Source organism: Vipera berus, assembly GCF_964194415.1.
Source record: "Vipera berus genome assembly, chromosome: 2".
In the NCBI taxonomy this organism is placed as follows: domain Eukaryota; kingdom Metazoa; phylum Chordata; class Lepidosauria; order Squamata; family Viperidae; genus Vipera; species Vipera berus.
In genome coordinates, this window is record NC_138203.1 from 44405192 (window position 1) to 44424177 (window position 18986).

General features: G+C 46.5%; 1 protein-coding gene across 1 annotated transcript in view; it reads left to right on the forward strand.

Moving 5' to 3' along the window:
- The first annotated feature begins 2126 nt into the window (after positions 1-2126).
- RGMB (repulsive guidance molecule BMP co-receptor b) overlaps positions 2127-18986 on the forward strand; it is a 32140-nt gene continuing 15280 nt past the window's right edge. The window contains exons 1-3 of the mRNA XM_081320551.1: positions 2127-2293; positions 3883-3972; positions 9293-9534. Coding sequence (XP_081176677.1) covers positions 3965-3972; positions 9293-9534 — 250 coding nt within the window. The 5' untranslated portion in view covers positions 2127-2293; positions 3883-3964. The remainder of the gene's footprint in view (positions 2294-3882; positions 3973-9292; positions 9535-18986) is intronic.

Genomic DNA, 18986 nt, shown 5'->3' on the forward strand with positions numbered 1-18986 from the left:
ATGGTCATGTAAGGACTGGTTGTAAGTTACTTTTTTCAGTGTTGGTGTAACTTCAAACAGTTGCTAAACAAATGGTTGCAAGTCAAGGACTACTTGTAATACTGGCTTTTAAGATAAAGTTTGAATTTTGTATGCATACGGGTTTAATTACTGTGTATCAAGTATGTTTTAGATATTACAGTACATTTTTATCATAGGAGGAGAGCCACATGAATATAATCAGAAAAAAGCATAGTAACATCTTTTCAGACTAATACATTTTATTAAAAGGCATATGCTTTTCTTAATTACAATGCATTTCATCAGATGTGTGGAGTGACTAACAGAGGCAGGATTTAAACTGGAATGAGATGGGAGGAGGAGAAAAAAGGGAGGAGAAAGCACAGTGAGTACACAGAGGCAGGTTACATATCAGCACCCTATCAAGTAACAATTGTAATGTGCTAAAAAAAATCCATTGTTAAGAATTTCTGAAATAGTCTGAAGCCTTTTGATGTATAGAGTTCTGCTGCTCTTCACTACACTGTGTTGGTAGTTCCTTTGTTCCAAACCAGCTATTTTGAAATCTGTTATGGGGTATCCTGTGAAACTAAAATGTTCTGGTACTACTTGTCCTTGTTTTGAGTCCTAATGTCAAACGTGTGGCCATCATTTCTCTTCTTCAAAGTGAAGAAAGAAGAACCTTAGACAGGCATTGTTGGCAGAAGATGGCATATGCCACATGAGAAGAGCACGTGAAGGCACTCCTAATCCTGTGAGTGAAGTTGAGGCCTAGGATGGGGCTGCTGGTGTGAGTGTAGGATCTGGTTCCCATATTAATATCATTGTTAAAAAAAATCTTGTTGCTGTTGGAATTTGTTTCAGGTTGACTGTCTGTGTGCAAGTATGGGCACACTCACTGTCTGAGAAAGGGTGGCGGTTTTGTCCAAGATACTCATAATGTCTTTGAGTAGCTTGAACTGTGAACTATAGGTGACAATTTGTAGTATTTTCTTGTTCTGTTTTTGTGGTCTGTAGTTTAGTAGGTCCTCCTGGGAACTGATTGATTCTATTTTCTTGTTTATGGATTTTATAGGGTGAGGGGTACAGTTTCTTGGATGCATGATTTAATTCCAGAAATTGAAAATCTCTGTCCAGCGGACCAGAACTGTTATTTGGATCCACCTGTGTTCCCCTTTTGCTTGACTGCTTGAAGTGCAGATGTCAAACACACAAGGAGAAGAACAAACATCACAAAGAACCCTTGTCTTCTTCAGGTCCCACAGTCTCAAAAACCTGTTAGACAACTTTACAAGATACTACTGCTGCCATTTCATTTGCATTCTCCCAATTTTCATCTGGAAGCAGATTAAAACAATTTTACCCATACAACGATCAGCCAGATAATAATGATTTGCAGTGACTGATCTCCAGAACAAATAATCTTTTTCAAGCTTCCTGAGATCTGGAGCATAGGCTTCCAGCCCCCAGAACATTTCCGTATTATGTCATCTCACAAGAGATTCATCATCAGACTGTAGTCACATAACTAAAATATACTCCAGAAATCTTATTTAAGTGGTATTCAGAGGATTAATAAATTGTGTATAAAATACTACATAGTCAGTAATTTACTTATTTTTCACATTTCCAAATCTTTTCTAAGTTTAATTCTAAAATAACGGCAGTGTGATTCCATCGACACCTGGATCCTTGAAACTTCAGCGAGAACATGCAGGTTGAAAGTACTGCAGGGGAGGGAAAGTAAGGCGGACTGCATCGTGAACTTGTGGGAAGTGAGGGCCGAGAGAAAGAAAAGATAGAACGTCGAAAAAGGACGGCAGAAAAATCTTGTTTATTTCCTCCCCCCCACCATCGGAAAGGATCGCCTTTCAACGGTCCAGAGGTGCAGGTACATTGTGGTGGTTTCGGTCGGGGAGGGGGGAACGGCGGCGAGCTAGGTCGAAGTCTCCCGGCCCTCCTTAGCAGCTCCGAGCCCACGTGCGTCTCCGCTCCCGCTCCTCGTTTGGTGCCGGAGACAGACCCGCCGACGACGAAGCCGCCTCGCCCTCCCGCTTCGTGTCAAAGCTCAAACCAAGCGGAGAGGATCTCTCGCGCTTCGCGGCGACAGAGCCGCGGCCGTTCGCCGGCCACGCGCTGGGCGAGCGGCGCAGGAGGCGCCCCCTCCGGCCTTGAGATCCGAAGGGCGGGAGGAGGCGCCTTTCTGCGCGGAGCGCTTCTGTTGTGGCGGGCGGCTCCGCTGAGGCGGGAGCCAGGGGAACTTCGGCGAGCAACTAGCGAGGCGATGCTTGCGGTGAGTGGTTTTGTTTGGTCGCCCCTGGGTGGCGAGGGGGTGGAGAGGAGGAGGAGGAGGAGACGGCGGAGGAAACCCCGGCGGGTTGCTTTTTTTTTTTACCGGCTTTTCCTTAACTTTGGGCGCGGGAAAGGGGATCGGGCTCCTGGGAAGGCGCGGGGGCGGGAATCTGCCTGGAGCAAACCCCGACACCTGGAGCTCGCGCGCCGGCGGGAAAAGCAAGGTACCCTGCGCAAAGGTGAGCGCAGCTGCCTCGCTCAGCCCGCACGTTCGCCGGCCGGGAATGAACGCAGCTGCCCTGAGGACGCCGGAGACCAGGGCCGGGACGCCAAGCGCGCTCCTGAAGCCTCACTTAACGGAAGGGTGGCCGCTCTCACCTGAGGAAAGCGACCCTGAAGGGACAAGGCGGGACCTAGCTACAAGTCTGCCTCCTTTGCGGCGGGTTCGTCCTCCGGGGAAGGAATGGTATTGAAGCGGGACTTCGGTAATAATAACTACTCTTTCCTAAAAGACGGGCCCGCTTCCCTTCTCGCCGTAGTAGCGAGACGAAGTAGCGGAAGACTGTTCACCTTCCATGAGAAATGGGAGGTTGGGGGCTATGAGAATTTACTTCGAAGCCATCCGCTTTCCATTTCTTGGGATGTCATCGCCAACAAACTATTGTGGCTCAGGTGAACGAGTGTGAATTCAGTTGGAAGAAGGCTGGTAGTTTTCGTGGTTTCTTTCGTTTTCCTGAGCTGAGCTTTGCAAGGGTGCTCTCTCCAAATCCCTTTTCCCGCAGCAGATCTTTAGGGATCTCAAGCTGCATTTACTTGGAAGTAGGAAATTCCTACTTCTTTTTTTTGGAGGTTATTTGAATGTAGGATTTGAATGGATCTGTCAGCTGGGCTGATTCTGTAGGCTATTCTAACCGAAGCAGGTCATAAAGTAGACCGATCATACACACTGTACAGTAAAAAAGATAAATACATGACTTGGTCTTGGAAGTAGAAAATACAGGATCTTTGGCGGGGAGGCGGAATCAATGGTAATCTAGTTTATTTTTGTCTGGCTTTTTATGCTGGAATTTAAAAAGCACCAAGTGAGCAAGAAACCAGCACTGTCTGGTTTCTCAAATTTTTATAGTTGGTTGCCTTAACCCTTCTTTTTTGTGCGTGTGTAAGATAAGCAGTGTGTAGTGCTCTTGGCAATTTCAGAACTGATCTTCCAGTTTGGGCAGTCTCTGCATGGAGAGGCATTCAGGTCTTGCTCATGTTTTAAAGAAAAGGAAAGCCAGAATGAAAGAAAGCTGTCTTGAGATATATTAAGGACCCTGCAAATCTCTCTTAATGCTGCCTGGTTAGTGAGAGGTTAATTTTGTTTCAGCAAGACAAGGGTGCTGGTTTCCTGAGATAAATGGGCAGGAAGTGGATTGTTTCCCCTGCTGGGCAGCAGCTCCTGAATGCTTTTTGCACCTGCTACTCTGCATTTTTCCAGTTCCCAGCTGCAAGCCCCCCTCCCTAATCTTTCCCTTTGGCTGTGAAAAAGGACCATATTGCTGCTGCATCTTAATTTTCATCTTCTGTTTGTCTTTTGTGATTGTGGATCAGGTCCTGACTTACCAAGTGTCCTGTCCTCTTCCATGCAAGTATAACACGCTCCACAATCTGCTCAGCACAGGAAGAGTTAAAGATGATGATGTAAGTAGACAAGTATTTCAAGGCAGATGTGTTCAGCACTTTTTATGTGTGTGCATGCACATTGATACTTTCTTAATGGGGTGGAGGAACAAAACAATGGCAAGAGCTATAAAAGGCAGCTAGCATTTGCCCTGAAGTAACCAGATTGGAGCCCCATTTTTATTAGTTGCCTTCCTTTCCCAAACACCGGCTCCTTAGTCAACTTTCAGAGATGTTTGTCTTGGTAAAAAAATAAATAAATCAGAACATGGGAATTAAATGGTGTGTCAAACTGATAATGAAGGGGGATGGGAAATGAAATCACAAATTATTTTAAAACTCCTAATGTGCATTCCATATGTATCTAGCTATGTGCAGTGATGGTTCAGTTCTGTTCCCTTTCTCACCTTATGTAGGATTTCTAGAGATGCCTTTTGTTAGAAGAAATTAACCAATTCTAGGTATTTTTACTGGAAAGTCCAGTAGTCTGTGTTCAGTAGATCTTGTTCCTAAGGAAATATCCATAGAATCAAAAACAGCATCACTCCAGTGATGCTATTAAATCAGAAAACATTGAGGGATTTTTTTGGGGAGGGGGAGATGATTAAAGAATGGGGAGTTCATTGGCTAATTTTGAAGGTTGGGTTCAAAGAGAGTGTCTGGCCCAGAGTTGTAGGGAAAACTAGGTTTTGTAGTGTACTTATATATAAACTTAACTATAGGTGAAACCTTTAACATTTCAGTATAATCTATTCAAAATAATACTAAAACTTATCCCACTTCTCAAAAACTTGAAATAGTATTTAAAAGCAAAGTTGTTAAAACAAACAGGATTTATTTCAAAATAAATAACCGTGGTCTAGGCAGCTGGAAGTTGGTAAGGATTAATCTATAAAAAATAAATAATTGAGTGTTGCTAATCATTTATGACAATGGAAAATTCATTATTGAACAAAATAAGGTGTTTTTATATAAGCATATTTGTAAGCAGAAAAAAAATGTTTGTGACATGATTGTGTTTTCTCAAAGTCTTGACCACACCCAAACAATGAAACACATATATTTTAGTCATAGCTCATAGGAGACTAAACCAGTTTTATTAAGACTTCCTTTGTTACTTAGAATGTACATGCTAGCAACATTTTCTTTGAACTAAGTTATGTAGAGCATAATTTACTTTAGCAATAGGAAGGCCATTAGGTGCCAAATTGTTAGCATTATAAAAATATCCCTGCTGGATCAGAGCAAACCTATCTTAATCTAGCGTTTTGTTGCTCACAGTGATCATCTAAAAAACTTTAGGATGCTCACAAGCAGGAAATACATTCTCCTTTCCTGTTATTTTGCTTCTGCAATTTGTATTTAGAGATATGCTGTCCCTAATCTGGAAGTAACACTGTATCTTCAGAAGTACTAGCTTACTTCAAGACCTGACTTGTACACATTCTCCCCTTAAAGGCATATAAGTCAGTAGATACTACAATGAATTGTGGCAATTATGCATTAATGAGTAGAACAAAGGAAGATACTATATTGGGGCAAGAGGAGTAGCATCCAATTGTAACTTTTTAACAGCTAATGTTTCTGTTGAATTTTTATACACTTTGAGATATGTCGATCACTTTCAATATGTTAGCACTTCAAAAATTAAATGCCATCTATCAAACAGTAACAGTTCAACACATCAAAGTATTTCAGTGGCAAAAAGTCCTATTGGAAGGTTAACATTAATTACCAGAATATTGTGGTCCTATTCTGTAGTTGCAAAATATGTAAATGCAATGTATCAAGCTTAATATTTTCTATATTTATAGTTGATCAATACTGTAAAGCCTTTTTGATGACATGCAGTTTTTTTTAAGCGAAAGCAGTAATGTTTCACAATGTTTACAATAACTCAAGAATGCCCTCTACAGTATGAAGACTGTTGTGCAGTACAAGGTAGCATAGGAAATGTCAGCTCTCATACAGGTTTCTTCATGTGGAATTTGCTTCCAGCAGTAGTATTTATGTAATGCATTTACATTAATATATTAACTGTGCAAGCAAGTCCATCTTATAAGTTAGTGTAAGGATTTTCACAGAATTAATACAAAAATGTTAATTGCCAAAACCATTAATAGATACAAAGGTTGGAGTATCACTATCCTTGAAATGTTATATCTATGGAATACTTTATTTACATATTGTAAGATATGACTTTTCCCTAAAATCTTTTAAAGTATAAAATGTTACCTTGCTAATGATAAAAATATCCAATGAATTAGATGAACTAAGGCACAAGTAAGAGGTACTAGTTCTTTACTGCAACTAGAATGACCATGATACATAAACAGGATTCAGACATAACTATATGAATAAACTCTGAATAGCTGTCATAGTATAATAAATTAAAGTTTACAATTCTGTACAGTGTACAGAAATTGATTTACAAATCAGTGACTAAGATTATGCAAATCAAGTTCTGCTTCAGCCTTTACCTCACCCTGCCAGAGTGATAGGGATTTCCTAGGGACAATCTTAGCCTAGCCACACCCATATTTTATTAGTTTTTTTCATATATATACTAGCCAATCCCAGGATTCTGAAGTGAGTACAAGTAGAAATACAACAGGCCTCCAATAAATACTTGCTAAACAAAAGCGTAACAAACTGTGTGTATGGGAAGCATCTGTTTAAAATTGAGTATTTTTAGATTATCACCTTGAACACTAGAAGTAAATTCCACTACAAGACCCCAAAGTTTCTGCATGTATATTTGAGTTGCTGTACTATATAGTATTTTATTCATGTCCCTATGTATTTATCTAAAGCCAAAACTTTTTAACAAAAGGAATGGGTTTGCATCCTAAAATCACAACACAAGTTTTATTATGTATCTCCTCTTGCTCCCTGGCTTCTGTGTGTTGAAAGACAATTGCATGAGCAAATATATTACTTCCTGGTCTTATCTCTGTACTTTGAATGGACCAATCCATAAATTTTTTTAAACAAGTAGAGCTTTGTATGGAGATAAGCAGTGGCAAGATTTGCTTTATCTGTAACCTTGCATAGAGAAAAGATACAGGATAAGGAGCCTTTTACAAGGATGGGAGTTGCAGGCAACAAATACAATGAACTGGCTCTCTCGAATATGTGACTGGACTGCCCATTCAGGCTTAAAAACTGTCTAGTACAAGCAATTTTCTAAGAATTGATATTTTTTCACATTAATTTTGATATCAATGAAATATAAACTTTTCTGACTAGTATCAGTTTAAGGAGCCTTGGTGGAGCAGAGGGCTAATGCCTCCTTAAGTAACACCAGCTGCCTGCAATTAGTGCAGGTTCGTGTCCCACCAGGCTCAAGGTTGACTCAGCCTTCCATCCTTCCGAGGTAGGTAAAATGAGGACCCAGATTGTTGGCAATAAGCTGACTTTGTAATAATGCCGCTTGGGGGGGCCCAAAAGCCCTAATAAGCAGGCATATACATAGAATGAAGGCTACTGCTAAGCCTGTAAGCCGCCCTGAGTCTTCAGAGAAGGGCGGGATATAAATGGGATTTAAAAAAAATAGTGGTGAAAAAAAGTTGCTCAAATCTCTAAAATGTATTTCAGTAACTGCTTTCTTACTAGCCACCGTTCTAACACCCCTAAGGAAATTACTTTTAAAATTTAGATTAGTTACTTCAATTAACTTTTTTGGGTGCCTTGGAGTTGGTTGCAGACTTTAGGCCAGTGCCTGGACTAACCAATGCAACTTGGCAAGATTTCATAAGTAATTTGCCATTGCCTCCTTCCTAGAGCTGAGAGTAACTGGCCCAAGGGCACATAGCTGACTCTTTATGCTTAGGGCAGGCCTAGAACTCACAGTCACCCAGTTCGGGGCCTTAACCACTACCATAGATTGGTTCTCATTAAGTTGTTTAAGCCACTTTAAAGTTGCAGAGCTGCAAGATTTACTATTTCCTCGGAATTACCATATATTGAAAGTAGATATTTGGCTAATATAATTTGCAACTGATTAAAATGGGATTCTTCTAACGGCTCAATTAGATCCGCAGAAAAATAGATCAGCCCCATTGTACAAGCAGTGAGTTCTTGAACAATCGGAATGCTGCAGTTTTAATTATGAACAAAACATCTTGCATCATGCGGAATAACGGGAGTCACTTCTAACTCTGCTTTCTTAAAGGCCAGCACTTCAACTAATGCTTAATGAAGTATTCACTGTATTAAAAAAGAAAAACAAATCTATTGCTCATAAATCAGGGGCGCCAAATTACTAGAAATTATTGCTTGTGTATTTGAAAGGCATCCATTGCCCCCGCCCCCCCCCCCCGGCGACCACACCGCCTGCGGACTCGCTCGAGCATTCCGAGTTGGAATGAAAGCTTGACCAGCCTTCCATTTAAAGAGTTCTTGCCTGAACTGCAATTTGGGTGTCGCGCGAAAAAAAGGGGAGAAAAGAGTGGAATCACATGGTTCCTCCTCTCTCTCTCCCCCCCCCCGCCTGTTCCTCAGTTTGCCTGAAGCGAGCGCTTATTGGACGAATTTCTTTAGTATTTAGGCGCACCGCCAGGAACTATTTTCAGGGTCTTTCCAGCACTATCGGCTACACCAGGGGTAGGCAACCTTGGCTCTTTTATGACTCGTGGACTTCAACTCCCAGAATTCCTGAGCCAGCTGCGCTGGCTCAGGAATTCTGGGAGTTGAAGTCCACGAGTCATAAAAGAGCCAAGGTTGCCTACCCCTGGGCTACACAGAGTCTTTCAAGAAACAGCTTTTCAACGACATCTCTTTTTTTAAAAAAAATAAAAAAGAGGCTGTCTAGTGTGCTCCTTTCTCTCGTTCTTGCTGCTGCGCTACCGCCGGTCTTCCAAACGACGTCTAAAGAGGCCAGAGCACAACAACGGATCATCGCCAGCAGCCAGTTTAGGTTCGCTGTTAAGTTCCGGCCTCCTCCCGAGGGCGGCCTCGGTTTTATTGGACGGCCCCTCTGAGCCAATGAGAGCGTGCCGGGCGGAGCCTCGCGCCTGCGGGGGGGGGGCGGGCGAGCGGGAGCGCGGAGCGTGTGCGGAGCCGAGATTGTTCCCAGCGGGCAGGACGCGGGTGGTGGTTTTTTGGGAGGGGGGCCCTGATTCGCGAGAAGTCTTCCGCGGCCCTAGGAACGGGGTAGCGAGGGCTCGACCGACCGATCTGCGCTTTCGCCTCGTTTTTTCTGGAATTCCCGCTCACCCACTTTGGTGTCTCTCTCTCTCTGCTTCCTTCCTCGTTGCCTCTCCGCGATGCCGCCCCACCTCGGCCCTTCTTCCCTTGTGTGGCCCGGCGGCCTCTTTCCCCCCTGGGGTTAATCGGAAAGGAGGAAAAAGAGGAAGCGCGGAGGCCCGTCGCCCCGCTCATGCCTCAGCCCCGCCGACCCGCCGCTGGAATCCCGAAGAGCTGCATGGACGGGCATGGGGAGAGCGGCCCCTTTCTGCGCCATCGCCGCCTCCGCCACCACCAAGGTTGAGGAGCAGCAACGCCGCCCCGGTCGTCGACCGCGCGCTCCGCCTTTGGCTGCCCTCGTTCTGCTGCTCAGCCTCGGGCTGCTCCTACACGCAGGTATTAACCGCCGCCGCCCTTTCTCAGCCGGGAGCCTTTTCCCGGGGGGGGGAGGGGGAGGGAAAAGATTCGAGGTGGGCTTAATGGGGATTTTTTTTAAAATTCCATTTATATCCCGCCCTTCTCCGAAGACTCAGGGCGGCTTTACAAACTTAGCAGTAGCCTTCATTCTATGTATATGCCTGCTTATTAGGGCTTTCGCGGCATTATTACAAAGTCAGCTTAATTGCCCCCAACAATCTGGGTCCTCATTTTACCTACCTCGGAAGGATGGAAGGCTGAGTCAACCTTGAGCCTGGTGGGACTCGAACCTGCACTAATTGCAGGCAGCTGGTGTTACTGAAGGAGGCATTAGCCCGCTGCTCCACCAAGGCTCTTTTAAATTAATTGATTTTTAATTAATTGATGGGCGGGGGGGTGGGGGGAAGGGGATGCCCCAACAGAGTTGTCTCAAGTATTTCGACTTTTTAATTTTATTTTTTAAGGGGTGGGGGGGAGAAAATGGAGTCTCGTGAGACTTTTTTGATTCTTCTGGGAGAAAAAAACCGTGATTTTATCGGCGAATATTTCAAGGTAAACTTGGAAGAAAGTCTCTGGCTGGGAGGGAGGCGGACTCTGCCTCGCTGCAGTTTGGAACAATCCACTTGGAAGAAAAGAGGGGGGGGACGGAAAGAAGAGTTTGGATCGTTGGAAGGCTCGTTGCGCCCGCTAGATAGAAAGCGCCTTTGTTTTGATCTAACGAATCCGGGGAATCTGTGGACACGCTCGAGGGCCTCCCTCCCGGCTGTGCAGAAACGTCCCTCGCCCGGGTTTCAAAAAGTGTCTCGGCCTCCGCCCGACGGAGCTCTCCGGCGCGGAGTTGGCTGCGTTCTGGGGAGGGGGCGGCGTCGGCGTCGGGGTTTGATTGGCGTCGGGCCCTCCCTGCCCGGGTGTTTACTGAGTCGGAGCGAGGATCAGGTTTCTCTTCTGGCTGCCGCTCCCTCCGCGGGCAGGAAGAGAGGAGCCTCGGCTCCCGTGATCTGCTGCTGCCGCTGCCAGGGGAGGATTTCGGGAGGGGAAAGCGATGAAAACAATCGCGGTGGAAAGGCGTCCTTCCAAGCCTCTACGGCAGGGGTCTTCAAACTTGGCCCTTTTATGACTTGTGGACTTCAACTCCCAGAATTCCTCAGCCAGCAAAGCTGGCTGAGGAATTCTGGGAGTTGAAGTCCACAAGTCATAAAAGGGCCAAGTTTGAAGACCCCTGCACGGGAGCTTTTAACGCCGGCTCCTCCTCGCGGCTGGAACCCTGTATATTTCCCCTAATAAGCAGGCATATACATAGAATGAAGGCTACTGCTAAGCTTGTAAGCCGCCCTGAGTCTTCGGAGAAGGGCGGGATATAAATGGAATTAGAATAAAATAAAAAAAAATAAATAAAAAATATTTTGTGAGAGCATACAAACCAAGCTTTTCCCAGCGATCACTCGAAAAGTTACGGTTACAAAACACACTTGGCGGGGTGCTAAGTTAAAGAAGGCTTACGAGGGGAACCTCAACTGAGTTAGTACAGATAACGGTTCTAAGAGTCGTCTCTTATTCTCTGCGAGTAAAGATTGATCGGTTTCGGCTTTTAAATGATAGCTTTTCAGAACAAAATGGGGAAAAATGTACGTAGGTACGGTGCAAAAGAGAGTACTATTGATCTGGGGTGGCAGTTGTACTTCAGCAAGATGAACAAGAACCATGCAGTAAAAAGTCGTTTCAAAATCTATGACTGTATTTACCCATTCAGGCCATAGATTAAGTGTTTAATATTTTGAAAATATTAACACATAGTTTGGATTGATTAGTTATAGCTTAGCCTTTGTATTTTTTATGATTCCCCCCCCCCCAGAGAAGAGCAGTGTTAGTCTATGATAGCCAAAAGTCGGGAAGAGTTTGGTAGCATTTCTTCAGATTAACACATTTTATTTAAATAAGCTTAATGAAAATGTATTAATCTGAAATGGTGCTCTTCTGACATTTGAAATTTGCAACTCGTGGCTTATATTTTAATGTAGGAATACAGTCAATCAGACAACTCCCCCCTTCCCCCCCTTTCTCAGTATTTGTGGCCAACAGGAATCCTGGTGTTTAGGTGTCTATATATTTAAAGCATTTAGCCACTCATGTTATAACAAACTGGGCAGATAAATATTAGCTATGTAGGTGTTTCTAAAAGCTGCACGAGTGGTTTGGAGATCTTGACAGAGTAAGGAAACACTGTTCAACATACTGTGCATCTGGATTGTTTGTGAAGGAGAATTTTAAAATTTACTTAAATAATGAACTAAAAAATCTGAAGTCATGTTACATTACTACGTTGCATGCATATTTCTTTTTAATGACAGACATTCTGTCAGTGTGTCTTTGCTTCTAAAAATGTTATAAAGGCCCCAACAAGTGAATTTGAGTCTAACTTCATAAATACCCTTTTCCATGACTCTCTTTGTGAACTGGGAACTTAAATCATGTTCATGAGCAGGATTGGGAATATAAATTAATCCAACATACAGGAAAGCATTTGAGGCAACGGTTGTAGGTTGTGGTATTACCGTTCGTGATACCATTCATGAGCATTGCTTTTGTGAAAGGTTGGATATGAAATTGGATTTTTTGGTCTGTGATTTCGAGTGATAGGGAAAAAATGCATCCTTCTTATCATATTATTATAAAACGAAGGTGAAGAATATGATCTGATGACCATAGTTAAATTTGTTCCGATAGAACTTTTTAAAATTAATTTCTTGATATAATCTGTTGTATAGTTTGGATACAGAAAAGCAATCAAATGCAGTTGTAGAAGCAAACACAATTTATCTACAGTTGCATGGTGGTTCAGTTATAGGATTGTAGAAAGTCTGATTAAAGTATTGCACCACAGCCTACAACTCTCTCACATTTTAACCAAAGTATCCATTCATTCCATTTTCATAGTCATATTTCTGCAATTATTTGAACATAGCTTTTTGTTATGATGATTCTTGTTTGAAAATCAACAGTGACTTGTTTTTCTACTTTGGAGGGAGGAAGTGCTAAGTTTTCGTCCAGTTTTAAACTTACAGTAGGCAGTGCTCTCTAGTTTGTATGACTTTTGAAAGAGCAGAAATTAGTTTGGGAGGAATTGGCTATGGATGATCTATGATTGGTATATGCATTTGACACTTCAAGTGCAATTGATCTTTTCATATTATTCACAATTTAACTTTAAATTAAGGATATACTCACTAGAACTTAAATCCCTATATGAACAAACAGAATACACATCAACCTTAACAACTTTAACTTCAACTCCCAGAATTCCTCAGCTAGCATGAAATTGATAGTATTGATGATTTCACTTGTAATTACAGGTAGTCCTGGATTACTGGAAAAGTAGGTTTACAATGGTCATAGCATCCCCTTAGTTATGTGATTGCAATTCAGCTGGTTGGCAGTTGATGTGCATTTACAATGGTTCAAGCATCCTGTGGCAAAATGATCACCACTTGTGAGCTTTGCAGCCAGCTTGCAACAAGCCGAGTCAATGAGGAAGACAGTAGTAAGTCCCAAGTTGCAGTCATGTGACAACACAGTCAGGAGTGATTTATTTAACTGCTGCAGTGGAATTGACATAGGTCATGTGTGGTCACATGTTTATTTAATGACCATGTTTAGCAGAGTTGTCTGGCCCAATTTCAGTTGTTAATGGAGGACTCAATTTTACTTAAACCCAAGTAACAATTCCCACCAAAGTTAAAAAATAATTTTATTAAGAATTCCATTCCTATGTGCCTTTGAGTTTAATCTGAGCTTGGAAACAACCACCTGAGTAGGGAAACCACAATTAAAAATCAGGGTAAATAAAAGTAGGTAAATCTAGGATTAGGGTATTTAGAGGACAAAGTTGAATAATGAACCTTTATTGTCAAAAGTACAACCATGTATACATTGAGATTAGCTGAGCCTCCCTTTGTTCTCCCACCCCACAATTCACAGTGACAACAAACCTCCATCTTATTACACCATGTGAACTAACTGAATAAAAAATAATGTGCCATCTTTGACTTTGTCATCATTTTTGTTCAAAACTTTCATGAGTATAGCTGGTCTTTGATACTTTGATTATAGTTTGGAAATAAACCTAGTGTAAATTAATGAATTTTTCAATTACTAAATAAACTTAAAGCTACCCAATCTGAAATTGGTGCAGTACTCTTTGAAAGCTGTTGTATGGATCACAAGGGGATATAATCAGAAGGCCTGTTAAATGAATACATCAGTTCAATTCAATTCAACTAATATAATTATATATTATCAGTATTCCTTTGCCCATTATTTAGTCTACATGACTAAAAACTCCAAAACAGCTTTTGTTGCTTCATTGCTGAATATTTCTTAGTAAATAGGCATACCAGTCTAATTTTTATCATAGTCACAGACCAGCATAACAATGCACAAGCTAAATATAGTTAGCTTTTTCTCTGAAAATGGGACGGTTTTACGGGTGTGAAATGCTTTTTTAGATCCTTCAGAAGTTTATCATGAAGAGAATACTATATTATATAAAGAGATGATCTGTTCTGGATATTTGAAACTGCTTTTTTGATTACCGGTAGTTTGAAATATGTAAAAAAAAAAAGCTATACCAGTGATGGCGAACCTTTTAGAGACCGAGTGCCCAAACCACAACCCCAAACCCACTTTGTATGGCAAAGTGCCAGGGGCACATCAGCATTATGGTGCCCTCAGGAAGGGGAGGGGCAGGGAGGTGCCTCTGAGTGCCGCCTCTGGCACATGTGCCATAGGTTCGCCACTGCTAAGGTATATTATAACTGTGCATTTGGTTTTTCTTGCCTAAATGTAGAACCTTACTTTTTTCACCATTAAATTTCATTTTGTTAGATAGTGCCCAATGTTCGTCTGTCCAGATCCTCCTGTATCTTAAGCTTGTCTTCTGGAGTGTTGGCTATTCCTACCAGCTTGGTGTCATCTGGAAACTTGATGAGTTCCCCATTAAATTTGCAGACAGCACCAAATTGGCAGGAATAGCCAATAGTCTTTCCTATAATGATGTGTGTGTGAGAGAGTTGGAACTAAGAATGGCTGATTGAAGAGGAATTGAACTTTGAAGTGTGGTGCTGGTGTAAGTTATTGTGTATACCATGGAAAGCCAGAACAACCAACATAGAAGTCCTTAATTGTATAAAACCAGAAAAATCATTAGAAGCCAAAATCACAACATTCCATGTGCTTTATTTTGGCCATGTCATGCAAATTCATTGGAAAAGTGGAATGATGCTAGGAATGGTTAGTGGATCAAGAAGAAGGGGCAAGCAAGGAACTCGCTGGCTTGAAACCATCAAAGCTGATACAAAGATGAACATCCAGCAACTAAAAGAAGCTGTGCTTGACAAGGTAGCATGGAGAGCACTTGCCTATAAAGTCACCAAGAATTGGACACGACTGAAGAGAGGAGAATGAATAGTATCTTCGATACATAGTGATTATTATTAGAGCAATTTACTGTAAAAATATGAGACAATAAGCTCAACAAACTACCGTATATACTTGAGTATAAGCCGAATTTTTCAGCCCACTTTTTGGGCTGAAAAATTCCACTTCGGCTTATACTCCAGTCAACAAAAAAACTTACCGAGGACTTGTGCGCGGCCGAGGCTTTGGTGCTTCCGGGATCGCCCGCACCTCTCCCAAGCCACCGCCGTCCGAGACCTGCTGAAGTTTGGGGAGGTTTGGGGAGGTGCGCGCGCACCTCCCCAAACTCCGCGCCTTGCCTGCCTGCTTCTTTCCGCAGCGGAAAGAAGCAGGCAGGCAGGGCGCGGAGGAACGGAGACTTGCCGACGTTTGGGGAGGTTTGGGCGCCTCCCCAAACCTCGGCAGGTCTCCGTTCCTCCGCGCAGACCTGCCGACGTTTGGGGAGGTTTGGGCGCCTCCCCAAACCTCCCCAAACCTCGGCAGGTCTCCGTTCCTCCTGCCGACCTTTGGGGAGGTTTGGGCGCCTCCCCAAACCTACCCAAACCTCGGCAGGTCTCCGTTCCTCCTGCCGACCTTTGGGGAGGTTTGGGCGCCTCCCCAAACCTACCCAAACCTCGGCAGGTCTCCGTTCCTCCTGCCGACCTTTGGGGAGGTTTGGGCGCCTCCCCAAACCTCGGCAGGTCTCCGTTCCTCCGCGCAGACCTGCCGACGTTTGGGAAGGTTTGGGTGCCTCCCCAAACCTCCCCAGGTCTCCGTTCCTGTTTGGGGAGGTTTGGGCGCCTCCCCAAACCTCCCCAAACCTCGGCAGGTCTCCGTTCTTCCTGCCGACCTTTGGGGAGGTTTGGGCGCCTCCCCAAACCTCCCCAAACCTCGGCAGGTCTCCGTTCCTGTTTGGGGAGGTTTGGGCGCCTCCCCAAACCTCCCCAAACCTCGGCAGGTCTCCGTTCCTCCGCGCAGACCTGCCGACGTTTGGGGAGGTTTGGGCGCCTCCCCAAACCTCGGCAGGTCTCCGTTCCTGTTTGGGGAGGTTTGGGCGCCTCCCCAAACCTCGGCAGGTCTCCGTTCCTCCGTGCAGACCTGCCGACCTTTGGGGAGGTTTGGGCGCCTCCCCAAACGTCCCCAAACCTCGGCAGGTCTCCGTTCCTGTTTGGGGAGGTTTGGGCGCCTCCCCAAACCTCCCCAAACCTCGGCAGGTCTCCGTTCCTCCGCGCAGACCTGCCGACGTTTGGGGAGGTTTGGGCGCCTCCCCAAACCTCCCCAAACCTCGGCAGGTCTCCGTTCCTCCGTGCAGACCTGCCGACCTTTGGGGAGGTTTGGGCGCCTCCCCAAACGTCCCCAAACCTCGGCAGGTCTCCGTTCCTGTTTGGGGAGGTTTGGGCGCCTCCCCAAACGTCCCCAAACCTCGGCAGGTCTCCGTTCCTGTTTGGGGAGGTTTGGGCGCCTCCCCAAACCTCCCCAAACCTCGGCAGGTCTCCGTTCCTCCGCGCAGACCTGCCGACCTTTGGGGAGGTTTGGGCGCCTCCCCAAACGTCCCCAAACCTCGGCAGGTCTCCGTTCCTGTTTGGGGAGGTTTGGGCGCCTCCCCAAACCTCCCCAAACCTCGGCAGGTCTCCGTTCCTCCGCGCAGACCTACCGACCTTTGGGGAGGTTTGGGCGCCTCCCCAAACGTCCCCAAACCTCGGCAGGTCTCCGTTCCTCCGCACAGACCTGCCGACCTTTGGGGAGGTTTGGGCGCCTCCCCAAACGTCCCCAAACCTCGGCAGGTCTCCGTTCCTGTTTGGGGAGGTTTGGGCGCCTCCCCAAACCTCCCCAAACCTCGGCAGGTCTCCGTTCCTCCGCGCAGACCTGCCGACCTTTGGGGAGGTTTGGGCGCCTCCCCAAACGTCCCCAAACCTCGGCAGGTCTCCGTTCCTGTTTGGGGAGGTTTGGGCGCCTCCCCAAACCTCCCCAAACCTTGGCAGGTCTCCGTTCCTCCGCGCAGACCTGCCGACCTTTGGGGAGGTTTGGGCGCCTCCCCAAACGTCCCCAAACCTCGGCAGGTCTCCGTTCCTCCGCGCAGACCTGCCGACCTTTGGGGAGGTTTGGGCGCCTCCCCAAACGTCCCCAAACCTCGGCAGGTCTCCGTTCCTGTTTGGGGAGGTTTGGGCGCCTCCCCAAACCTCCCCAAACCTCGGCAGGTCTCCGTTCCTCCGCGCAGACCTGCCGACCTTTGGGGAGGTTTGGGCGCCTCCCCAAACGTCCCCAAACCTCGGCAGGTCTCCGTTCCTGTTTGGGGAGGTTTGGGCGCCTCCCCAAACCTCCCCAAACCTCGGCAGGTCTCCGTTCCTCCGCGCAGACCTGCCGACGTTTGGGGAGGTTTGGGCGCCTCCCCAAACCTCCCCAAACCTCGGCAGGTCTCCGTTCCTGTTTGGGGAGGTTTGGGCGCCTCCCCAAACCTCCCCAAACCTCGGCAGGTCTCCGTTCCTCCGCGCAGACCTGCCGACCTTTGGGGAGGTTTGGGCGCCTCCCCAAACCTCCCCAAACCTCGGCAGGTCTCCGTTCTTCCTGCCGACCTTTGGGGAGGTTTGGGCGCCTCCCCAAACCTCCCCAAACGTCGGCAGGTCTGCGCGGAGGAACGGAGACCTGCCGAGGTTTGGGGAGGTTTGGGGAGGCGCCCAAACCTCCCCAAACAGGAACGGAGACCTGCCGAGGTTTGGGGAGGTTTGGGGAGGCGCCCAAACCTCCCCAAAGGTCGGCAGGTCTGCGCGGAGGAACGGAGACCTGCCGAGGTTTGGGGAGGCGCCCAAACCTCCCCAAAGGTCGGCAGGAGGAACGGAGACCTGCCGAGGTTTGGGGAGGTTTGGGGAGGCGCCCAAACCTCCCCAAAGGTCGGCAGGAGGAACGGAGACCTGCCGAGGTTTGGGGAGGCGCCCAAACCTCCCCAAAGGTCGGCAGGAGGAACGGAGACCTGCCGAGGTTTGGGGAGGTTTGGGGAGGCGCCCAAACCTCCCCAAAGGTCGGCAGGAGGAACGGAGACCTGCCGAGGTTTGGGGAGGTTTGGGGAGGCGCCCAAACCTCCCCAAAGGTCGGCAGGTCTGCGCGGAGGAACGGAGACCTGCAGAGGTTTGGGGAGGTTTGGGGAGGCGCCCAAACCTCCCCAAAGGTCGGCAGGAGGAACGGAGACCTGCCGAGGTTTGGGGAGGTTTGGGGAGGCGCCCAAACCTCCCCAAAGGTCGGCAGGAGGAACGGAGACCTGCCGAGGTTTGGGGAGGCGCCCAAACCTCCCCAAAGGTCGGCAGGAGGAACGGAGACCTGCCGAGGTTTGGGGAGGTTTGGGGAGGCGCCCAAACCTCCCCAAAGGTCAGCAGGAGGAACGGAGACCTGCCGAGGTTTGGGGAGGTTTGGGGAGGCGCCCAAACCTCCCCAAAGGTCGGCAGGTCTGCGCGGAGGAACGGAGACCTGCAGAGGTTTGGGGAGGTTTGGGGAGGCGCCCAAACCTCCCCAAAGGTCGGCAGGAGGAACGGAGACCTGCCGAGGTTTGGGGAGGTTTGGGGAGGCGCCCAAACCTCCCCAAAGGTCGGCAGGAGGAACGGAGACCTGCCGACGTTTGGGGAGGTTTGGGGAGGCGCCCAAACCTCCCCAAAGGTCGGCAGGAGGAACGGAGACCTGCCGACGAGCCTTGGCCACACAGGGTATTCCTGTGTATTCAGGCTTGCAAAATGGCGGATCGAGCCTCTGCTGGCGGCAGAGGCTTGCAGAACGGCGGATCGGCTTATACTCGAGTCAATAACTTTTTCCAGTTTTTGGGGGTGAAATTGGGGGTCTCGGCTTATACTCGAGTCGGCTTATACTCAAGTATATACGGTATGTCTTTTGTCACCCATGTGCTTGGTTCTCCCTCCATCATAAGCCTATTAGAAATGATTAGGCTTAACTGTCTATATAAAGATAAAGATTTCCCTTTTCCAGTCATTTCCAAC